This window comes from Ursus arctos, unplaced genomic scaffold (genome assembly GCF_023065955.2).
Source record: "Ursus arctos isolate Adak ecotype North America unplaced genomic scaffold, UrsArc2.0 scaffold_10, whole genome shotgun sequence".
Lineage (NCBI taxonomy): Eukaryota > Metazoa > Chordata > Mammalia > Carnivora > Ursidae > Ursus > Ursus arctos.
In genome coordinates, this window is record NW_026622764.1 from 56,616,844 (window position 1) to 56,639,032 (window position 22,189).

The 22,189-nt window shown below is 38.3% G+C and overlaps 1 protein-coding gene across 2 annotated transcripts in view; it reads left to right on the plus strand.

Moving 5' to 3' along the window:
• CDADC1 (cytidine and dCMP deaminase domain containing 1) overlaps positions 1 to 22,189 on the plus strand; it is a 49,007-nt gene that overhangs the window by 15,083 nt on the left and 11,735 nt on the right. For both annotated transcript variants that reach the window (XM_026493252.4, XM_026493251.4), the window contains exons 4-8: positions 3,675 to 3,852; positions 11,088 to 11,657; positions 16,747 to 16,796; positions 20,204 to 20,373; positions 21,993 to 22,182. In XM_026493252.4, the coding sequence (XP_026349037.1) occupies positions 3,675 to 3,852; positions 11,088 to 11,657; positions 16,747 to 16,796; positions 20,204 to 20,373; positions 21,993 to 22,182 (1,158 nt within the window). The remainder of the gene's footprint in view (positions 1 to 3,674; positions 3,853 to 11,087; positions 11,658 to 16,746; positions 16,797 to 20,203; positions 20,374 to 21,992; positions 22,183 to 22,189) is intronic.

A 22,189-nucleotide genomic window follows, 5' to 3' on the forward strand; every position in this document is an offset into this window, starting at 1 on the left:
ATACTGAATATTTTTCTAGATCCTGTGAACCTGAAACACATTTGTGTTAGTTTCTATTATATTTTGGAGAATTTTATGAGTAATCCATTTAAGTCCTTAATTTTCTTTAAGCCAATTAAATGGAACTTTGTTACAAATTAATTTTGACAATACTAGTCAGAGGTAGAAAATACCACACGTCTACAACACATTTACATAGATGTACATAAACATAGAGAGAGCGATGCAAACAGAGACCTTAGAGCTTTCATTTGAAGATTTTAGCCATGAAAATAAATAAATAAATAAAAATTTAAAAACACATTTTAGCCATGAGACAAGTATGATAATGCAAAACTCACTGGCTTATAAAAGAACAGTTGGAATAAGTTAAATTTACCTGTTCAGATGGCTAAGGCTTTTTCTATACTATTTGTGAAGAAGACATTTAAGATTTGTATTTGTCCTTGACAAGCATTTTATGAAAGCTGTGAACTAAATTTTGGGCAAGGGAGCTTCTGTAGCAGTTTGTATTTATAAAAAGCCCCTGCCCTCCTCCCCACCGCACACTTCTTTTCTTCAGTCTTAGGAATTGGGGATGGTTGAGGTTAGAGTTCCTGGGGAAGACCTGGTAAAACATGTCCGTCTCAAAGGCACAGGGAAAGAACGTTAAGTTCCCCTGAAACTACTTATAAGCCTTTTGAGATAAATGTGGGAGGTTTGGGGTTGGTAAAAAGAATTGGTTGACTTTGAATTGTCTCTAGAGCTGTATTTCTGGTTTTGCAAAGATCTGTAAGATAAGAACAGTTGCTTTTAATTTCTCAAGGAATTGGGCTGTAATTTAAATGACATCATAGGTTGATCTATCCATCCAACCACATTGTCTTCAATTTGCTCTTTTATATCAGGGAAAATATTTCCAAGTAAGACGGAAATCAAAAGATTTCTGTGTTCCGGGTTTAGAGCTGTTTGTCATTGTAATATTTTAGTGAATCCTTCCACAAAAGCGTGAAAAGGTTTCTTTCTTTTCCTCTCGGCTCATCGTTTTTATTTTAGCTTAGGGGAGAATGCAAAGAAAACTCCAGTCAGGCTTTGAATATCGGCTTTTAATCTGGCCAACTTCTGACCACAGGACAAGCTACTTAAAAAACATCTTTTTAAGTAACGTGTCAATTTTCAGCTGAGACAAACAGTAAATATTCCTGGCAGTATTAAATAACTCCTTGGACTCAAAGGCATCCACAAAAAGGCTTCAGAAGATTCTCTCTCTCTCTACCGGTTACTGTAGACAGAGATCCAGGAGAGCTGACTCTGGTAAGAGTTCTCACCCTTAGCCAGCCTTGGCCAGTTTTTCCTAGGATCCCATCTGCAGACTCCTGGTGAGGTATAAAGTAGGGTGTAGCTGTGGTATCTACCAAAATTTGGCAAGGGTTTCCATTCGTTTTAATTTTAGTTTCCCTTGGCTGTATAAGGGAATAAGGTAGCAATTTACCTGACACTCCCTTGGAGCCCTGTCAGCCCTCCTTCGAGGATAGATATGGGGGTGTCTGTAAGGCCACTAACTTGGTGGACTTTTGTTTATGGTCTTGTAGTCTCCTCAGAATGGAAAGAAGATTCAGCCAGAGGATTACTAGAATGAATACTCAATTAAAGGAGGATAGAGGATAACGATAGGAGTTACCTCAGTTTTATAGTCCTGTTTTATGTACCTCTTGTGTCTTTAATTTTTCATGAGTGATTTGAAACAAATCTTTCAATGAAGGTATTTTGGTATTTTGAAGCTTTTTGGAGGCTTCTACATGCCAGTTAAAACAGATATATACCATTCTGTTTGTTTGATTCGGAAACCCTTCCTTTTTGAATGATCTTATCTAATTGGACCATTCCTCATGATGTCCATTGCATTCCAGGCTGTTATTTACCTGAGGGCTTATCGCAGTTTGGTAGGGCCCTAGCCAGAAAGGGAGCTTAACCCATATTTTCTGTCCAGCCGTAGCTAATGGTAAATGAGGTGCAACCCACATTTCTGTCCGGCCATATTTTGCGGCCTAATGATTGTTACCACCCTAATGATTGTTACCAAGCCAACTTCTTAGGATACAAAAGAGCTTGGTAAGATTTTGTCATTTTGTAGATACTTATAGCTTCCAGGATTATAATTTTTAGACTTAAAATAAGTAAGTGTGCCAGAAGGTGGTATGCTTTGCAATTGAAGGATCTCTCTCTCTCTTTTTTATGATTTTATTTATTTATTCTAGAGAGAAAGAGAGCAGGGGGAGGAGCAGAGGGAGAGGGACAAGCAGACTCCACACTCAGCAGGGACCCCAATGCAGGGCTTGATCTCAGGACCCTGAGATCATGACCTGAGCTGAAACCAAGAGTCAGATGCTCAACTGACTGAGCCACCCAGGCGTCCCTTTATCTGTCTATCTCTATCTATCTGTCTGTCTATCTATCTGTCTATCTATCTATCTATCTATCTATCTATCTATCTATCTAATTTATGCAAACAAGCTAAGTGGGTTTCTCAGAACCAAGCTAATAGCTAAGAGGGACGTGCTGCTGGGTTGGGGTTGGGAGTTGTGTGGTGTTTTACCCTGTACCTAGTTGCATCAAAATTTTCTTGAGGTTGGTGGGTGACCTAGTGTCAATCTAATCCATTCTGTGACTAACTTATCCTAACACAGGAGTCTTGGAGTCTTAGAGTTAGGTGGCGATCGCTCTAAGAGCTTTAAGTGCTCTACCCATGTCCACCAATTTTGCAGCTTTTGGTCTCCTAAGATTCCAATTAGCAATAGCCTTTAGACAGACATGTTTACCTTAACACACCAGCAGTAATCAAGAGATGTGACCTTAGCCTGGCCAAGGGAAGGCCCTGTGCACAGCACTACCAATTCTCAACATGGAATCTGGGACTGGGAAAGGACTGAACTAGCAGGCCTCAACAAACAGGGTCTATAGCCTGGGATTCCACGCAATGGGGAGCTGTAGACTGAAACCACCAGGAGTTCCCCGTGTGGAATCTGAGGGCTAAATCAAGGGATGGGGATTCTAATCAAATGGGGGATTTTAGACTAGAAAACCAATCAGATTAGGAGCTCAGTGCAAAGACAGCAGAGCTCAGAACCAAGAAGAACTTACCCATGGCCCTTACCCATGGCCCTTAGATATGGCAAAAAGGACAGCTCAAAGGGCTCACGGGTACCATGCTTGTGTTTCTTGTTGTCCCTGGAGCTATCAGGAGTTTTCCTTTGGATCCAAATGCTGCTACCAAATCTATTAAAAACCAAAATTCAACTGAGTAGACTTAAAGATGTAATTGCTTTATTCAGTGATTGATGAATCATACAGCATCTAGTAAATAGGGAGGGGCTCTGAAGGGCTGCAAAAAGGGAGGCTTCTACAGGCAGAAGGGACAGGAAAAGGAAGTATCTAGCAAGTAGTGGATTGTTTCAGGCAAGGTCACCTTCCTTTGGGGGACTGCAGGAGTTTATTAGGAAGATTTCCTCACTAGCTGACCAGGAAATTTCAGTCTGACTGGTTAAGGTTATATTCCTGGGAGAGGCCAAAACTGCAGTTAGGTATCAAGTCTCAGACTGATGAGGTGGACTTAGCACAAGTGACTCCATTTGGGGCCTGTTTCTTTTTTAATAGATGTTATAACTAATACATTATTATTTTGTATTTTAATGTAGGTGAAGAGAACTGGTCTTGTGGTGGTGAAAAACACGAAAATTGTTGGTCTCCACTGTTCTAGTGAAGATTTACATGCTGGGAAAATCGCTCTTATAAAACATGGGGCAAGGCTGAAAAACTGTGATCTTTATTTTTCCAGAAAACCCTGTTCTGCTTGTTTGAAAATGATTGTAAATGGTAAGTGTAGATAAGGCTTGGTTGGTGATTAATAGTATTTAAGAATAACCAAGATAAATTGCCTAAACACCACTGAAATCATGCAGAAATATAAATACATATCAGAATATAGTTTGATACACTGCTAGTGTCAAAAAACATGGATTCTGGTCTCAGCCCTTCACTAACTATGTAGCTGACCCTTCGTGTATTAGTAGGCTAATGCCATCTACTATAACAAACACTAAAATTTCAGTGGCCTAATATACTAGACCTTTATCACCCACGTAATAGTCCAACCTAGGTGTTGCTGAACAGCAGACGGTTTTTCTCCATGTGGCTGTTTCATGGGTGTGGGCATCTTCTGTCCTATTGCCGCTGTCATCTTCTCAAGCCTGAGTGTTCTGCACCCAGAGGCAGAGACAGAGAAGGCACACTGCTCCTAACAACACTGGCCTGGAAGTCCCATGCTTCATTTCTGTTCCCATCCGCTGTGGGCTCTGTAGCTCCTGGCTGGGCGGCTGTCTCTCAGTGACAGCTCTTTACTTCGGAAGAGGAAGCACAACGAGCCATCTCTGCTACACCAGGCCACTCACTAAAGCTCTTTATGCTTGTGATTCTATTTTGTACCCAGGTAAGTATGCAGGCCATTGTCCCATTTTAAAAATACTACATCTTTTACATAGGCACTGTGATATTGTGACTTAGAATATGAGTTAGATATTTGGTCTTTATCCCATTCCGGGCACAAAGCAACTAAAACCCTTGCAATTTCCTGAGTGATGACAGTGATAGAGGTGTCTTTCGTTATTCTTAACAAGCCCCTTCAGCCACACCTGAGTTTGTTAGTGAAGTGACTTTTGGGAAACCCCATAGATGGGGGCCTGGTTGCCAGCAGAACCAGCCAGGGTTGGAGCTTTCAATCTCACTCCTCAGGCCTCTGGGAAAGGAGAGAGGGACTGGGGTTTGAGTTCAGTTACCAGTGGCCAATAATTTAATTGATCATGCCTATGTAATGAGGCCTCCTTTAAAACCCAAAAAGACGGGGTTTGGAGAGCTTCTGCGGAAAAAAGCCTCAATATAGTTGTTGTTGTTGTTGTTGAAGATTTTATTTATTTATTTGACAGAGAGAGAGAGAGAGAACAAGCAGAGGGAGCGGCAGGCAAAAGGAGAGGGAGAAGCAAGCTCCAGGCTGAGCAAGGAGCCCATAAGGCTCAGTCCCAGAACCCTGGGACCATGACCTGAGTCGAAGGCAGACGCTTTACCGACTGAGCTACCCAGGTGTCCCAAAAAAGGCTTATACAGTTTTAATCCGTTCCCTCAATTTGCTACTTGGGTTATTTGGATTACAACTTAATGTAACACATCAGCTAGTACCAAATGAGTGATAAAGGCTGTTAAGTGATACATGAATTCAGAGGCGAAATAGTGATCCATGCAGGCTGGCATGTAGTGAAAGGCTGGGACTTAAGCTGGATCTTGACGGGTCAGATGGAGAGAAGGAAGAACACGTTCCTGGTCCCAGGGACAGCACATGTGGGGTCATCAGTTTGTGAGAAGCAAGTTTCTGGAGGTCAGTGTTCGAAATGGAGAATTACTCTTGGAAAGAATAGTAGCAAATGGATGATAATGATAGGTTGGGACTCAAGTAGAGAACTTAAACCGTATGGCCTTTGAGCTTTATCTTATAGAACAGAGTTCCTAAACTCATTTGGAGGAGGGGTGATTTTTATTTATGTGAAGGTCTTAAGAGTAGTGATCCTCCATAGTAAAGACAGTGCCCTTGAACTACAAGTGAAGCACTTTCAGGAGAAATGGTCATGTGGCTAGAGTCTCCTGCCTGCAACAGGAATTCCAAGCAGGTAGAGCCTGGGTACTGCTGGATTCTATAGGCTTTTCCCCTGCCGTTATGAGTAGGGAAGATAGGTATGAGAGTAGTGGGGACATTTTTTTTTTTTTTTTTTACCAATTGTGCAGATTGGATATTCTTTTTATCACTTGTGTTAATTGACCTATAAATCCTATTATAGATAATATGGAGCCACTGAAGCTTTTTGAGCAGGTTGTAACATGATAAAATTTATTACTGTTACTTTTTAATTTTTTATTATTGAATTGGAACATGGAAAGATAAGAGGTTAAGAGCTTGATGAGCAAACTCTTACATTAGGCAGGGTGTAAAGTAGGGTTGAGACGGTGGCATTGATAATAGAAAAATAATGTGAAAGGGCCAAAACACTGTCGGTTGAGCTCTTCTAGAGAAAGGGAGAAAAATGAATAAAACATAGTTGTGTTTTGTGCTGAGCTGACTATGCTGAAAGCACTCTTACTAGCCTCAGACCTATTAGAGAATCAGAATTAGAATTAGAAAAATAGGGGAGTGCAAGTAACTCCCCACTGCTTGATGTCTTTGAGTTAAGACATTTGAACTTCGCAAAGCAAATAATGAAGTGTGGAAAATCAGGAACGACCTACAATAGAAATGCTTTTATGTTATTGTTAGACCCATATATAAATAAAATTGCTGTTATATTAGGCTTATAAATTTGATCTTGGGAAGGGTCATGGTTTAACCCCATGCTAAATTAGTATTAGGTCAGTTACAAGGGAAATATTTCTAAAGCACAGTGGTTCTCAAAGTGTGGTCTGTGGATTCCTGCTGGTCCACAAGGTCATACTGTTTTCATAATAAACCTGCACTTATACTAATAGTACCAAACAATGGTGAGTAAAACTGTTGCTGTGTTATGAATCAAGGCAGTAGTAGTCCTTGTATTCTTTATGGCCATGAACTTGGAGTTAAAAAAGAGGGTTTCTTGTAAGAATGTTCTTGATGAAACAGTAAAAATTATTAATTTTAATAAATCCCAATCCTTAAGTATACATCTTTTTAATACCCTGTGTGAAAAATTGGAGGTGGACCCAAAGCACTTTTGCTAGAAACCTAACTTAAGTATGAAGGTTGCCTTAAGGAAAACCATTTATGTGTGCAGATGTTTGAGTTGTTGTAACCGAACTAACGTGAGTTCATGAGTTGGCTCCTTGGTTAGTCCGGACAAGGTGCAGTTGTCACTCCAAAGTAACGAAACTATTTGCAGCAAATAAGGAGATCATGGGGAATAACTTCCAAATCCATGACTCCTGAGCTGGGTGAATGAGTTCCTTTTATTTAGGGTTAGAATGAATATTCAGAAAGGGGCGTTTTGTCATCACATACAAAGGCTGTGCATTGGTGTTAAGGAAACATGCCTTTGCGTACGTTATATGTTACGTTAATGAGGGTTGTGCTCCTCCTTGGGCAGAGATTCTACATAATGAGGCAGAGGTAAGGGTCAGACAAGGGGGAGGGGCTACAGGCGAGCACCTAGAGCTGTATAAACAAGATGGGGTCTTGGGCTCCTTATCTCTGGTAAGGAATGCAGGGCCTTCTTTACTTTTGAAACAGCACTGGGAGTGTTTTTTTTTGGTTTTTTTTTTTGTTTTTTTTTTTATAATGATTTTTTATTATATTATGTTAGTCACCATACAGTACATCCCCGGTTTCCGATGTAAGGCTCGATGATTCATTAGTTGTGTATAACACCCAGTGCACCATGCAATACGTGCCTTCCTTACTACCCATCACGGGCCTACCCCACTCCCCCACCCCCCTCCCCTCTGTGACCCTCAGTTTGTTTCTCATAGTCCATAGTCTCTCATGTTTCATTCTCCCTTCTGATTACCCCCCCCTTTCTTTATCCCTTTCTTCCCCTACCGATCATCCTAGTTCTTATGTTCCATAGATGAGAGAAATCATATGATAGTTGTCTTTCTCTGCTTGACTTATTTCACTTAGCATTATCTCCTCCAGTGCCGTCCATGTTGTAGCAAATGTTGAGAACTCATTCTTTCTGATAGCTGAGTAATATTCCATTGTATATATGGACCACAACTTCTTAATCCAGTCATCTGTTGAAGGGCATCTCGGCTCCTTCCACGATTTAGCTATTGTGGACATTGCTGCTATGAACATTGGTAGCACTGGGAGTTTTTACCACTGATTTATTGTGACTGATACGGTTAGGCTATTCCAGGCCTGGTAGAGACTGTTAGTTTTTGCATTCCCTTTGTTCCCTTCAAATCCTTTTTTCATTTCTTTATAACTCTGACACTTCCCTGGAAGTTCTGCAAGAAGTGTGCTAGGGCGAGTAGAGCGAGTAGAGCGGGTAAGGAAGGCATAGAAGGCATAGATCATGGAGATCGGCGATCATAGCTAGCGGCCTGAAATGACTTCTCTTTCTTTTTCTGGGGACCCCCTAACTCTTTCTGCGTATGTTAATGAGCTGAATTATTCACTGTTTTTCATGGAACACTGTGAACAAACTATAATTTTTAAGACTTGGCTGTTGGGCAGATATTCTCTCAAAAATGAATGAAGTGAACCTGTCACTCCCAGGAAGACTGATGGTATTTGTTACCAATGATAAAGTGTGACTCTTCAAGTGAAAATCAGAATTTTGAAAAAGTCACATCCATCATCATGAGCTTACAGGCTCCCAACACTTAAAGACTCTAATGATGTGGTATAATGATGGTGATACTAATGGACTTTTTCTTAATATTGTAAAATTGGTAAACCAGTATTTTCCAAAAGACCAACATGTGATGCTACAAAATCATGCATGAGTGAAAGAGCCATTCTGAGTGCACAGTAAACCAATGGACTTTAACATAATTGTACAAAAAGTTTGTTGATATATTTCAGATTCCACATTGTAACTAACTTTTAAGAAATTATCCCTCGTCAAATTTTTATGTAGTATCAAAGAAAAATACTCAGTTATCTGAAATGTCTGTTAAAAATACTCCTTTTTCAACTATACATGTGTGTGAGGCTGGATACTTTTCATATACTTCAATGAAAACAAGCTATCACAACAGATTGAAAGCAGGAGCAAATTTGAGAATCCAGCTGTCTTCTATTAAGCCAGATAATAAAGAGATTTGTAATAAAACAATGCCATTCTTCTCAACTAGTTTTCATTGCTGTTTTGGAAAATACAGTTATTTTTTACTAAACTGTGTTATTTATATTAATGTATAGTAGGTTCTCTTTTGTTATTTTTTTAAATTTATTTTTTTATTTTTTTTAAAAAGCAACATTGTATAGTCTTTTTTTTTTTTTTTAAGATTTTTTATTTATTTATTCGACAGAGATAGAGACAGCCAGCGAGAGAGGGAACACAAGCAGGGGGAGTGGGAGAGGAAGAAGCAGGCTCATAGCGGAGAAGCCTGGGATCGCGCCGGGATCACGCCCTGAGCCGAAGGCAGACGCTTAACCGCTGTGCCACCCAGGCGCCCCTCTTCTGTTATTTTTAATGAATTAATAAATCTTTCTTGAAATTTGTTTTAAGTTTCTAATACAGTAAATATCAGTAGTTATAATCTACATAAACAGAGCTCTTTGGGGTTCTCATTAATTTTTAAGAGTATAACGGGATCTGAAACCAAAAGATTTGAAAACCCCTGCTGTAGCATTTGCCATTGGTACGTGAACATTTGTTCAAAGACTAGTAATCCCCTCTTCTCCTTAAATCAAGATTGCTAGAAGCAAGGCACATGCTTAGATGAAATATTGACTGTCACCACTGAGTAGGAAATGAACTGTGAGAACGCCAACAGAGGGAAGAGCCAGAGAAAGCGTTCTGATACCAGCTCTGAGGCCTTCAAAACTGATTTATAACGCACGCTACAGTAAGAGTCAGGAGGAGCAGGGAGGAGATAGAAATGTGCATTTGTTCAACTAAGACTTTTTAATTCATCTGTTACTTTGAATGCAGGACACCCTGTGGGCCATCTGTCTTTTCCCTTCTGGGCACAATCATAAAAATCTCTCCTAGCTGAAATTGCATGAGATACTAGCAAAGGGGTCTCTTTGTAAAACACTAATTAATTGATGAACATTTGGGTGCTTAACCCTATATAAAGCATCTCATTGTTCCCTCTCGAATACAAAATATTTTTTGCATCTGTTTGTTATCTGGTTTTTCTCTTTTATAAATTGTCTTATCATCTTGTTTTGTCTGTCTTGAGGCCTGTTGTTCTTGTCAATTCATATGTGCTGTTAATGAATTAAAATCTTTTCTGTATATTAAAAATTACTAACCTGTCACGTTAATTGAAAATTCTAGTTTATTGTTTTGTCTTTAATTTTGTGGGCTTAAAAAAAAATATTGCTCCCCACCCCCCAACACACACACATGCACTGCTGTCCTCACATTGTTTTGGCCATTTTGGTTATTTCTCTATGATTACGGTTTTATTTTTATTTATTTATTTGTTTATTTATTTGAGAGAGAGAGTATGAGCTGGGGGAAGGGGAAGAGGGAGAAGCAGACTCCCTGCTGAGCAGGGAGCCCAACATGGGGGCTCAATCCGAGGACCCCAGGATCATGACCTCAGCCCAAGGCAGACACTTAACTGACTGAGTCACCCAGACACCCCTATATTTTTACTGTTTTAAACAGTGCTTCAGTAAATATATGCATGCATCCTTTTTTTTTTTTTAGAATAGTTTCCCAGAGGAAGATTTCAGAGCATAGGTGTATTTTTAATGTATGGATGAATTGTTTATTTCAAATACAAAACTCTTGACAATATCAGTTGTTGGCTATGATATTTCTCAAAGCAGCCATTTGATTACTTGTAAGACTCTGGTATATAGTCCTGGCACCGGGCTTTGGGACCACACTGAGCAAAGCCAGTGATTCTACAAATATCTTCCATGAGCTTGGTTAGGGATCAGCCATCTTTTCCCATAAAGAGCTAGATAGCAAATATTTTAGGCTTTGCAAGCCAAATGGTGTCTGTACGGGTACTCAGCTCCACTACTCCTTTGTAGTGCAAAAGCAACCAGAGACTGTGTGTCATTGAATGGGTGAGTCTGTGTGCCAATAAAACTTTATTTATAGACACTGAAATTTGAATTTCATAAAATTTTCTTGCGTCACAAAATGCTATTCTTTTGATTTTTCCAACTATTTAAGACTATAAAATCCATTCTTAACCTGCAAGCTGGGGGAAAAAAAAAACAGGCAATGGGACAGATTTGGCCTGTGGGCCATAGTTTGCCAACCCTTGGGCTATAGTATAATTTCATAATAGACATTTATCATATTAGGACCTCTGGATCTACCACAATGATAAGGTGGATTTATCAAGAAAACCCTTAATTTCAACATGTGTCTGATAACTGCCTTTCATGTTTTGTATTTCAGCTGGAGTTAACCGAATTTCATACTGGCCTGCTGATCCAGAAATAAGTTTGCTTACTGAGGCTTCTAGTTCTGAAGACGCCAAGTTAGATGCCAAAGCGGTGGAAAGATTGAAGTCAAACAGTCGGGCCCATGTGTGTGTCTTACTTCAGCCTTTGGTGTGTTATATGGTGCAGTTTGTAGAGGAGACTTCTTACAAATGTGACTTTATTCAAAAAATTGCAAAAACACTGCCGGATGCTAACGTTGACTTTTATTCTGAATGTAAACAAGAAAGAATAAAAGAATATGAAATGTTATTTTTGGTTTCAAATGAAGAAATGCATAAGCAAATACTGATGACTATAGGCTTGGAGAACCTATGTGAAAATCCATACTTTAGCAATCTAAGGCAAAACATGAAAGACCTTATCCTTCTCTTGGCCACAGTAGCTTCCAGTGTGCCCAACTTTAAGCACTACGGATTTTATTGTGGTAATACCGAACAGATTAATGAAATTCACAATCAAAGTTTGCCACAAGAAATTGCAAGGCACTGCATGGTTCAGGCCAGGTTATTGGCATATCGAACTGGTGAGTTATATGCTTAGTGCTTTCATTGGGGCTAACTGGGTTGTATTTGTTTCAGAAGTAAAATGGTATTCATGTCATCTATCGTAGAGTTCATTTACTCTTAGATACTAAAGTTTTGCTGGTAATAATATGGTGTAGAAGTTAGTGAGACCCTTGAGTAGACAACTCTTAAAGCAGTATTAGGATTCCTGTAGCCTTGTATTCAGTGCTACTTTTATAAATCAGGGCCTGATATCCAGATCCTTCTGCTTCCTGCTTTTGTCATCTTGTTGATCATTGAGCCCTCCGCTAGAGATGGGACAAAAAGAGAAAGGAGAGAGAAGCAAAATCGTTAATTTTTAGTTAACTCTTCAATATTTTGTATATATTCAGTATTTAATAAAACTTTTAAAATCTTTATAATAAAAATATGAATTCAAAATAACTAACAGAATTAAAGTAAAGGAATATTGATTGACAAATTCTTCCAGTTGCTGGTATGTCTTTAATCAGCAAGTTGAGAAATCAAACGTTTTTACTTTATTAAGTTGTGCATGAATGTATATGTGAAAAAGGAAAATGTTACTTGGGAATGTTCTTTATTGTGATGAAAGATGGCGTCTGTATTTCCAATTATAGAACAGTGTTTTCCCATCTTACCAGACATAAGATTTTTCAAAGTAGAGTCATAATCACTTTTTTAAATGCAACTTTGAAATAAGGGGGGGGATATAGGCAGGAGGAGCAGTAGAGTAAGATTTGGTGAACGGAGGATTTTTTTTTAGCTTTTTCCAAGAAAGAAGGATAAGAAAGAAAATCTTAAGAAGAGGTCCATACAAATGCCACTGGTCTGCGATATATTCTAAACAAAGACCACAATCAAAGTACTTTGAGTAGAATGTAAATTCTCAACTGACAGCATATCAGAATCACCATTAAAACTTTTATTAAAAGTACAAATGCTTAAATTCCAACCCAGACCCACTGAACTAAGTCCGTAAGAATGTGGCCTAGGCCTATGAATTTTTAAAGTTCTGCAAGGGATTCTGATGTTCAGCAGAGTTAATATTCACTCAATTCTTACTAAAGAATTTGGTTCTACTACAGGTGTAACCTATATGACTCCAAATAACTGTTGTGTAAAAATCTGATTTAATGTAATTGTGTTGCATCACGGGCTATGCATTAGTGTCTTGGCCAAAACCAGTTTTATAAAGAATTTTTCTCTAACCATTCTGGAAGGACAGAAACATAAATGGGAATAGCTGTTACAGCTATAATTCACCAATTTCCCTTTGCTAGTAAGAATTCAACTGATGCCAGAGTGAGATAGGAACGTGCTGTTCTTTTACTCGATCTCAGTACCTCCTGCTTCTCTTGGGAGAATCATACCAGGTATGATTCCAGTGTTTAAAGATGTGGCAAGGTATAGCTACGAATCTGCATCTGTGTTCTTTATAGGATACTCTAATTATAAAGTTATCCACTCTTTCTGTGCAGAGTTTTGTACATAAAGTTGTGCTTTTGCACTTGATGGATAACTTAAAAGATTTTTCAAGGTTAATTTGTTGATTGTGTATGACTTTTTGCCTAGAACCCAAATCTTGAATAGGATGCAACTGTCTGGTATGCACTCCGCTCAACTGTCAGCTCTTCCAGGGAAGAGAACCATGTGTTCATCATCAGTTTTTCCTTAGTGCTAAGCACAGTGTGTTGAATGGATAAAGGAATTCATTTTATATCCAAAGGTAAATGGTTCACAATCCCTTATCCAAAATTCTTGGAGCCAGATGAAAAGGAGTCCAGAATTTTTCCGATTTTAGAAAGGTAACATGGCTACATATATTGTATATTACACAGTACTCCGGGGGGGCCTAAGGCAGTACATTGTAATCAAGCACATACATATGGAGTAAAATGTATGAATATTTGCACTAAATATTTGGTCAGGGGTGGCCACAAAATAAGTACGTCAAGCTGTCCCAGAAAACACTTGATATAAGGGATTGATAAGGAATTCTGGACCTGTATTCTTCATTGGTGATAAATTATAACAATAACAATTTATTGAATGCCTAGAATGTATCAGGCACAGAGCCAGGCAATTTATATTTGTATCTCATTTAACACTGAGGACAATCCAGCAAGGTAGATATCCCGATGATAGCATGTGCTCCCTAATAACTCAGACTTTTAATTTCACTCTGTTCAGTTTGCTTTGACAACTTTATTTCACTCTAGAGGTGAAGACACCATTTCATTAATCCATTTTATTTAAAAATATACATATGAGTAAAATGAATTCCAAAACCTCTAACAACAGAATTCTTAAAGTAACTAAGAAGTAGGTGCCTAATAATTGCTTTTTGAATGATGAATAAATAGGACCCAGGGAGAAGTCATTAAAGGACATTTCGAGGTAGCAAAAAAGTGACAATGTTCATTTAGACTCTGGTGGGGGGGAGAGGAGGGCATTGCATCTTATTTATCTGGCTCAAGTGTGATCTTTTATCTTTTTTTGGATCCTCCTTTCCCTTAGACTTAGTGTTTTCCAAAGCTGAGGACTATGCCTTCCTCCTAAACCACAACATTGATGATGAATGCAAGTTGGAGTAGCCAAGAAAGTTAACTGTTTCAAGTCATAACTTGAAATATGCCTATGAATCAGAGGGGATGCTCATGAAACACGGGCTCCTGAGCCCTGCCTGACTCCTTTGGAGAGGCTGCTTCAGGAGATTTTCATGGGAGCCAGGAGGCCTCCCTTTTAACAAGCATCCAGGGATTCTGATGAAGTGGGCTATGGACCACACTCAGACAAACTGACATGACCACAGAATCAGGAGCTGAATAACCACACCTGTGTTCCAGAACCACGGGATAAAGAGTTCTCTGACTTTCAGTGATCAGAGTCTCAGGAATTTGGCTCAGTGATTACAAGCTGACCTTTCCTTCAAAGGTATACAGAGAAAACCTTGTGAATGAGCAGATCATGGGGAGCAATTTCTATGAAAATTGCGGATGAAAAGATTCTTGAGAAACTACCTCATCTGTCATCCAACCTTGGAGCTGTGTGAAATCTAGTCCATCTAATATGGATGACATTTGATTCTGATTTTAAAAGACATAATAAAGAATATTCTGTTGGCGTAACTAAACTTAGCTAGGCAGTAGAGCTGCATACTGATGGAAAATCACATTTTCCCCTCCTGACAGTGTTTAGTCAGTCCCCAGACTGACACAGAAAAAGTTGCTCCTGAGACTAAAAAAACGTGACATGAAACATACTTGTGTCGCTGGTAGGAAAAAATAGAATGAATCGAATAGAATTTCTATTTCTGTTTCTATTTCAGTCTCATTTTTTTGTTTCAGGTTTATGCATGTATTAAGAATAATTTTACTTAAAGGTTTTGGTTTTTCAGGCAAATACAATCTTATCTTTATAACATCTGCCACTTGCCTTAGAAATGAGCGTAAAGCCATAATTGTGTTCTTTTCCCCTCATGTTATGTCCTGAAGGTCTTGGAAGGAACAAAATTTTGTTTACACCAAAATCTCTTTCATGAATCTCCACTCTAGAACAAGCCTTCCCATACCCTCCATTCCTCATTTCCTTCCTAGCACAGCACACAGGTGCTTCTGTGTTTGCTTCCTCCTGTCTCCCTCCCACATCGGACTATAAATTTCATCAATACGGGGACCTCCCTCACCACTGTCTACTTGGGCATTTGATAAAGGGAAATCTTTGATGAAATTCTTAACATCAAAGGGAGGGGGGATTTTGTCTGGAGGGCTACGTTTTAGTCACTGCATTTCTTTGCCTGTTTTCTCATCTAGAAAAGGAAATGCCTGCTTTACCTTTAGGGTAAAAATGAGATGATGGGTAAAAAAATGCTTCAAATAAATTACACAGATGCTTTGTGATATCATTTTGAAAACTCAAGCTTACTTGAACCGAAGATGGGGGATTTCATTATGTTATCATAACTTCTAAAATTAACTTCTTTATAAGGCAAACTTGTTTTTAATGCCTAGGTAGGACAGAATTATCATTGAGGGGATTAACTTTTAGGAAATTGTAGGGTGAGACTGCAGTTTCATTTAATCCTTACCAATATGCAAATGCCCTAGGGTAAGTTCAGAGATGATTGGTACTGCCTCTGTGTAAGTGTACCTACTTAACTACGCCAGTCCCTTATTAAGATTTCAATAAGTACTATGTTTTCATAATTAGTGTATAATTGTCTTAGAAATTTGAAACTTACCCTTGTATTAGTAGAAAGGAAAAGTCAATCCTTGATATGCAGAATTTCTATTTTGGTTTTCTGAAGCTTTCTGTTTCAGATTAATGGTTTTAAGAAATACGGCTTTATTTGTTGCAGAGGTTTTGGGTTCTGCAGGGAAATTATAATTTCGTGTTTATAACTTCTGCCACTTGATTCAGAAATGAGCACCGTTCACTAAGTTGGCATTCTTTTCCCCTTCAGGTAAACGCTGAACAGGGAAAGGGCCTTCATGTATATGTATACGAAAGCCCATAAAAACCTATTTTTGTTTGTATTATAATTTTGAACTTTTTTCCTAGCAAAAACATTTCCACAAAGTGCATTTTCCATGATTAGAGTATAAAAAGATGGTAGAAGACAGATTTGAGTGTTGTGAATTATTGTTACATTAAATCCATTAGTTCAGAAATTTCTTTTTAAATCAACTTCGTCATCTGTTAGAAATAGTCTTTTAGAAGCTGACTTGGAGAATCTATAAAATTACACTCCGTTCTGGTTACAGCTTTGAAGTGACCTGACTGTGGGCACTGCCATTTTAATGAGCTCTGGATATAGATCATGTGTGACTAGGTTGGTAGTGATGCTGCCTAGTCATTTAGTACCTACTTCCATATTCCATGCTTAAATGTATTTATTTGAGTGGTAAATTTTTACTAAATAAATCTATTTAGAAGTGCAAACGTATTTGTTTCTATAATTAGTGAAGATGTCAAGGACTGTTGCTGCATTATGAATTATGTTTCAATAATATGCATTTTTGGGTATATGTATTTCTGAAACTAACAAATTATTGATCTTCACTGAGTTAAATGGCATTTATCTTTCAGAGGATCATAAAACTGGAGTTGGAGCAGTCATTTGGGCAGAAGGAAAATCTGTAAGTATGAAAATAATTCTTTTTTTTTTTTTTTTTTTTTTTTTAGTTTTCATTTACTTAAGAAATTTCTACGCCCAATGTGGGGCTCAAACTCATGACCCAAAGGTTGAGAGTCATGTGCTCTTCCAACTGAGCCAGCCAGGCACCCCTGAAAATAATTCTTTGTAAACATTTAACCTTGATTTTGTTTAAACATAGTTTGATTTTTTTTTTTTAAGATTTTATTTATTTATTTGACAGAGAGAGAGACAACGAAAGAGGGAACATGAGCAGGGGGAGTGGGAGAGGGAGAAGCAGGGAGCCCGATGCAGGGCTTGATCCCAGGACCCTGGGATCATGACCTGCGCCAAAGGCAGATGCTTAACGACTGAGCCACCCAGGCGCCCCTAAACATAATTTGATCTTAAGTGCATTACATTTTATTGACCCGTTGGGGTAATATTTTGTATTGGTGCACTTACTAAATTCTGTGAACATTTGCTCATTCCCTCAACACTTGTCTAGGTAGGTTCATTCATTTAACAAGCATTTATTAAACATTTTCCACAGGGTAGGCACTGTGCCACAGTGAACAGTGGGGAGTTAAAGACTACTTTTTCTGCCCTTGCTGGCCATAAATAGTCTATTCGTGGAGACAGGGGAACAAAAAAGAGACTGGTATATAACTATAATTATAACATGACACTGGGAAAGGATGGAGGAGGAATCTCTGTGCTGCTTGGAGAAATGAATAAAATATTCTTGGAGGAGGTAAGGTGCTATTTATTAGACTGGAAGAATGCGTAGGAAGGCATCAGGCAGAGTAAATTAGTATGACTGGGACGATAACATGCAGAGGTAGAGGGTGCGAGAGAGAATGTGGGAAAATTCAAGCGATTTGGTGTACGGTATGTGCTGTACTGTGCGTACTGTAATATGCTCTAGAGCAGAATGGCAAAGCATCAGACTGGCCCATGAAGACAGTTGTATGCCACGTAAAGAGTTTGGACTTTATCTTTTCAACAGTGGGATACTCTAGTGCCAACCAGTAGAAATAAAAGGCAAGTCACACACATAATTTTAAATTTTCTAGGAGCCACATTAAAAAAATAAAAAGAAACAGGTGAGTTAATTTTAAGAATATATTTTATTTACTCAAATGTCCAGAAATATTATTTCAGCATGTAATCAATATAAAAGCTATTGATAAAATATTCTGCATTTTGGGGGAGTATTAACTCTCCATATCCTATGTGTAGTTTACACACATAGCACCTCTCAATTCAGACTAATCACGTGTGGCCAGTGGCTCCTGTATTGGACAGCGCAATCCAAGAATATTTTAAGGGGAAAATGATTTGATCAGATTTACATTGTAAGGGGAATGAAGTGGGGCTGCACAGCAAGTAGGGAGTTAATAAAACGGAGGTGTATGAGGACTTGGAGTTGTGGGGGTGGGTTGGAAGGGCATGGAATCAAGAGACACTTAGTAACGATAAGGCTGACTCAAAGATGAGTAAGGAGCCTAGGTTTTGCCTCACTAGACTTTATATCAAGTAATTTGACTATTTCCCTGGATGTATCATAATTGCCTCAAGTACAACCTAGCCAACAATCTCGTATCTTCTCTGCTAACCTATTCCTTCATCAGTGGTCACCATGCCATTCCCTGTTACTACACACATATAATCAATCACCGAGTGCTGTGAATTCTACCTTCAAAAGATCTCTTGACTCATCTCTACCCCAACTATTACTACCTATCAGAATAGGTTCCTCCACCAAAAACTCCCATAGCATTCTGTGCAACTTTTTTCTGACACTCATCACAGTTGAAATTATGTGCACAATGTCTTATCTCCAGATTATAAGGTTCATGAGGGCAAGGATTCTCTGTCTTGTTTACAGCTGTATTCCTGGCACCTAGCACAGTGCCTGGCCTATGGTTGGAACTCTCATTTGTGTTTATATGAATGCCCAGCAGCCTTTGGCTTGACATCTTGTTCTCAAGTGCTGGTAAGAATTTAAGTTTCCAGTCAAGCTATCTCTAGTGGGTAGCATGGTAAAGTGGAAAGACATGGGTTTGGAGTCCAGTAACCTGGGCTTCAATTCTGGCTATTGAATTGCTAGCATTGTGACCCTAGATAAGTTTAATCTCTCTGGGCCTCTGTTTCCTTATCCATAAAATGGAAAAACTAATAGTACTACTATCAAATAGGTTGTTGTGAGGGTTGATTAAATGAAATAATACATATAAAACTCAGCATGATGTTTGACATGTAGTAAACGCTCAAGAATAATTTATTATTATTACTAGTGACATAACATTTTACTTGTAAGCTTTTGTTGGCTCATCATAACAATGATTTTTATCAAGCTGCCATACTAATGAGTCTGTTGAAACTATCACATGAATAGTTATAATATATTGAAATTTACTGAGATTTATACCATATTCCAAATTATTATAAACACCTATGATTTGTAAAATATTTCACTCTAGTAACTGATAAAGCATTCATATTATATGTAATATGCCAATGACTGTGAGAAATAAAAAAGAGCCACTTAAGTAAAAGGTTCCATTATAAATATATATATTATATGTATATAACATATATATATATATATGCACAGTAGAGGCTCAATAAATATGAAGATTAAAGGAAAGTACATTTTTGGAAGGGGGGGCACATGGGTGGCTCAGTCGGTTGGGTGTCAGCTTGGGTCATGATCCCAGGGTCCTGAGATCGAGCCCACATCTGGCTCCTTGCTCAGCTCTCCCACTGCCCCTACCCCCGCTCATGCTCACGCTCTCTCACTCTCTGTATCTCTCTCAAATAAGTAAATAAAATCTTTTAAAAATTTTTTAAAAAGGAAAGCACATTTTTTTTTATTTTTCAACTGTATCACAATAGCATATTTTTAGTTCAACAGTAGAAACTGTTCAAAATGTTTTTAGAATTTCTGACTTGTTAACCAGTAGAACAGCATATACGAAATCAACAATTACTTACTGAGGACCTGTTATGTATGGAACACTCTAACAGGTGTACTTTAAGGCACAGAAGAGAGGCATAAAACATGGTTTCTATTCTCTAGGATCTTATAACCTATTTGGGGAGAAATGTCTGAATCAAGTGAAATAATTTGTGAATTAAACAAGCTAGTGTTTAATTAACAACTAAAACCAAGGACTTGAGATTATATATTAGAAATGATCAGCCTTCTTGAAATTTAGCTTGGACAAGACCATACTGCAGTAGGAGGATGTAAGATTGTTTTTTGTTTGTTTGTTTGTTTGTCTTTTGGTCATGGAAAATAGAATTCGTTATATACAGTGTGATACGAGGCTTTAAAATACACTGCCAGGTGCCTTTTTTTAGAATGTTGACAGCTCACCTTTGTTGGTTTGCTCACTATCACAGAGAAGTTGTGATGGAACAGGCGCGATGTACTTCATAGGATGCGGTTACAATGCTTTTCCCGTTGGATCCGAGTATGCTGACTTCCCACACATGGATGACAAACAGAAAGACAGAGAAATAAGGAAATTCAGATACATTGTACATGCGGAGCAGAATGCCTTGACATTTAGGTATGAAATTCTTTTGCATGTCTTTTCTTGAAAACCTAGCAAAGTTAAACCCTGGCAAGGGTTAGTTGAAATTAGTTTTCTTTTAGCTTAATTTATTTCCTTTTTTTTTTTTTAATTCTAAGAAATGTTCTTTTCAGAAGTATAATTTTGGTTACATCTGGTGTTTGCTGCCTGACCTGAGGCCATTGTCAGAGGTCCTCCAGTCCTTCAAATTTGTTGAATGAGCCCATTTTTTTTTCTTGTCTTCCTTGTCTGCAATATAAAACTGCTTGAAGATTGTCATTAGGGTCTTCCATATTTCCGAATTGTAAGATGTCCTTTATTTTCTAAATCTAGAGCACATATACTTATGAATATATAGATTTTATTATGAACCAAATTGCTTTAACATGGTTTTGTCGGGGATTGTAACTGGCATTACCTCCCTTCTGATATTAATCTAGATCATTTCCACAAACATCTCTCAGCCTTCACCGTTAAGGGAGTGATCTGAGGGGATTCAAAACTAAGACATGGCTTTTGTCCTTGAGGAGCAGTCAAGCTAAGATGATGGGTTCTCTGGGAAAGGCCAACACAAAGTCCTGGAAATTCAGGGACTTCTGCGGATGGAGGGGGAGCGAGAGGGGAAGGCTATAAGGAGGAACGGGCATTTGAGCTGAGGTTTGAAGGCCTAGTAGGATTGTAGCAATTAGAGATGCTTACTTGAAGGGAAGCCATTCTTGCTTCGGGAATAGCACCAGATGCTTCAAGACCACCGTGTAGGCATATTGTTTAAATAGACCAGATGCATAAAATTCTGTTGCCTGGGTCTAGGCAAAGAGAATGAGTCTGAACAAGGGAGATGGATCTGGAAGGCTGGCCGTGGTGTAAGATAGCTGACTGAGAGCAGTGGAAACCACAGAACCAGCAATGCCACCCCTGTAGCCTCAGATGAGAGCATTCCTTAGTCTTGAACTCCCCCAGCAAACAATTCCTCTCTTCTGGTCCTTGTGCTCTTCGTTACAGATTTACTTGCTTCGTTTGTATGGAGGCATGAATCTGTCAAAGCCAAATGTTTGTTGAAGTAAAGTATCCTGTCTCAGGGGGGAGGTAAAGGAACTGTAACTCAAAGCAGAATTTTATTATTAATTTATCAATTTAACAAGCATTTATTAAATATCCAGTAGGTACTAGATAAGGGTCAGATTTGGGGCTCCTATGATGAGCTAATGTCTACTCTCTCATGGTAAACTCATAAGGAGGATGTTAGTTCTAGCCCCTAACTGTGGCATTACAAAGCTCTTAAAGTAGAAAGCATTGTTCTTGCTCTCCTTCCCTCCCTCTCTCTTTCAGTGTCTGTCTTTTCCCATTTTTATTTATAATCTAATACCGAACATCTTACCAATTGCTTAGAATAAATAAATGAATTTTAATTATAATGATCGTCATGTTCAGATTATATATTAACATTTTATGAGTTTATATATTTTGTACATTCACTGATTCGGCAAGATTAAAGTTTATTATTGTTTATAATGTAAATCTGTTTAAAAATCACTCAATTTTAGTATTTAAGGATTTCCTTAAGTATAACTCCCCTTTTGGAAGCTACCTTTCTAATATTTATAAATTTTTTGTAGGTGTCAAGAAATAAAACCAGAAGAAAGAAGTATGATTTTTGTCACAAAGTGCCCATGTGATGAGTGTGTACCTCTAATTAAAGGTGCAGGCATAAAACAGATCTATGCCGGGGATGTAGATGTTGGAAAAAAGAAGGCAGACATCTCTTACATGAGATTTGGGGAACTTGAGGGTGTTAGCAAATTTACTGTAAGTA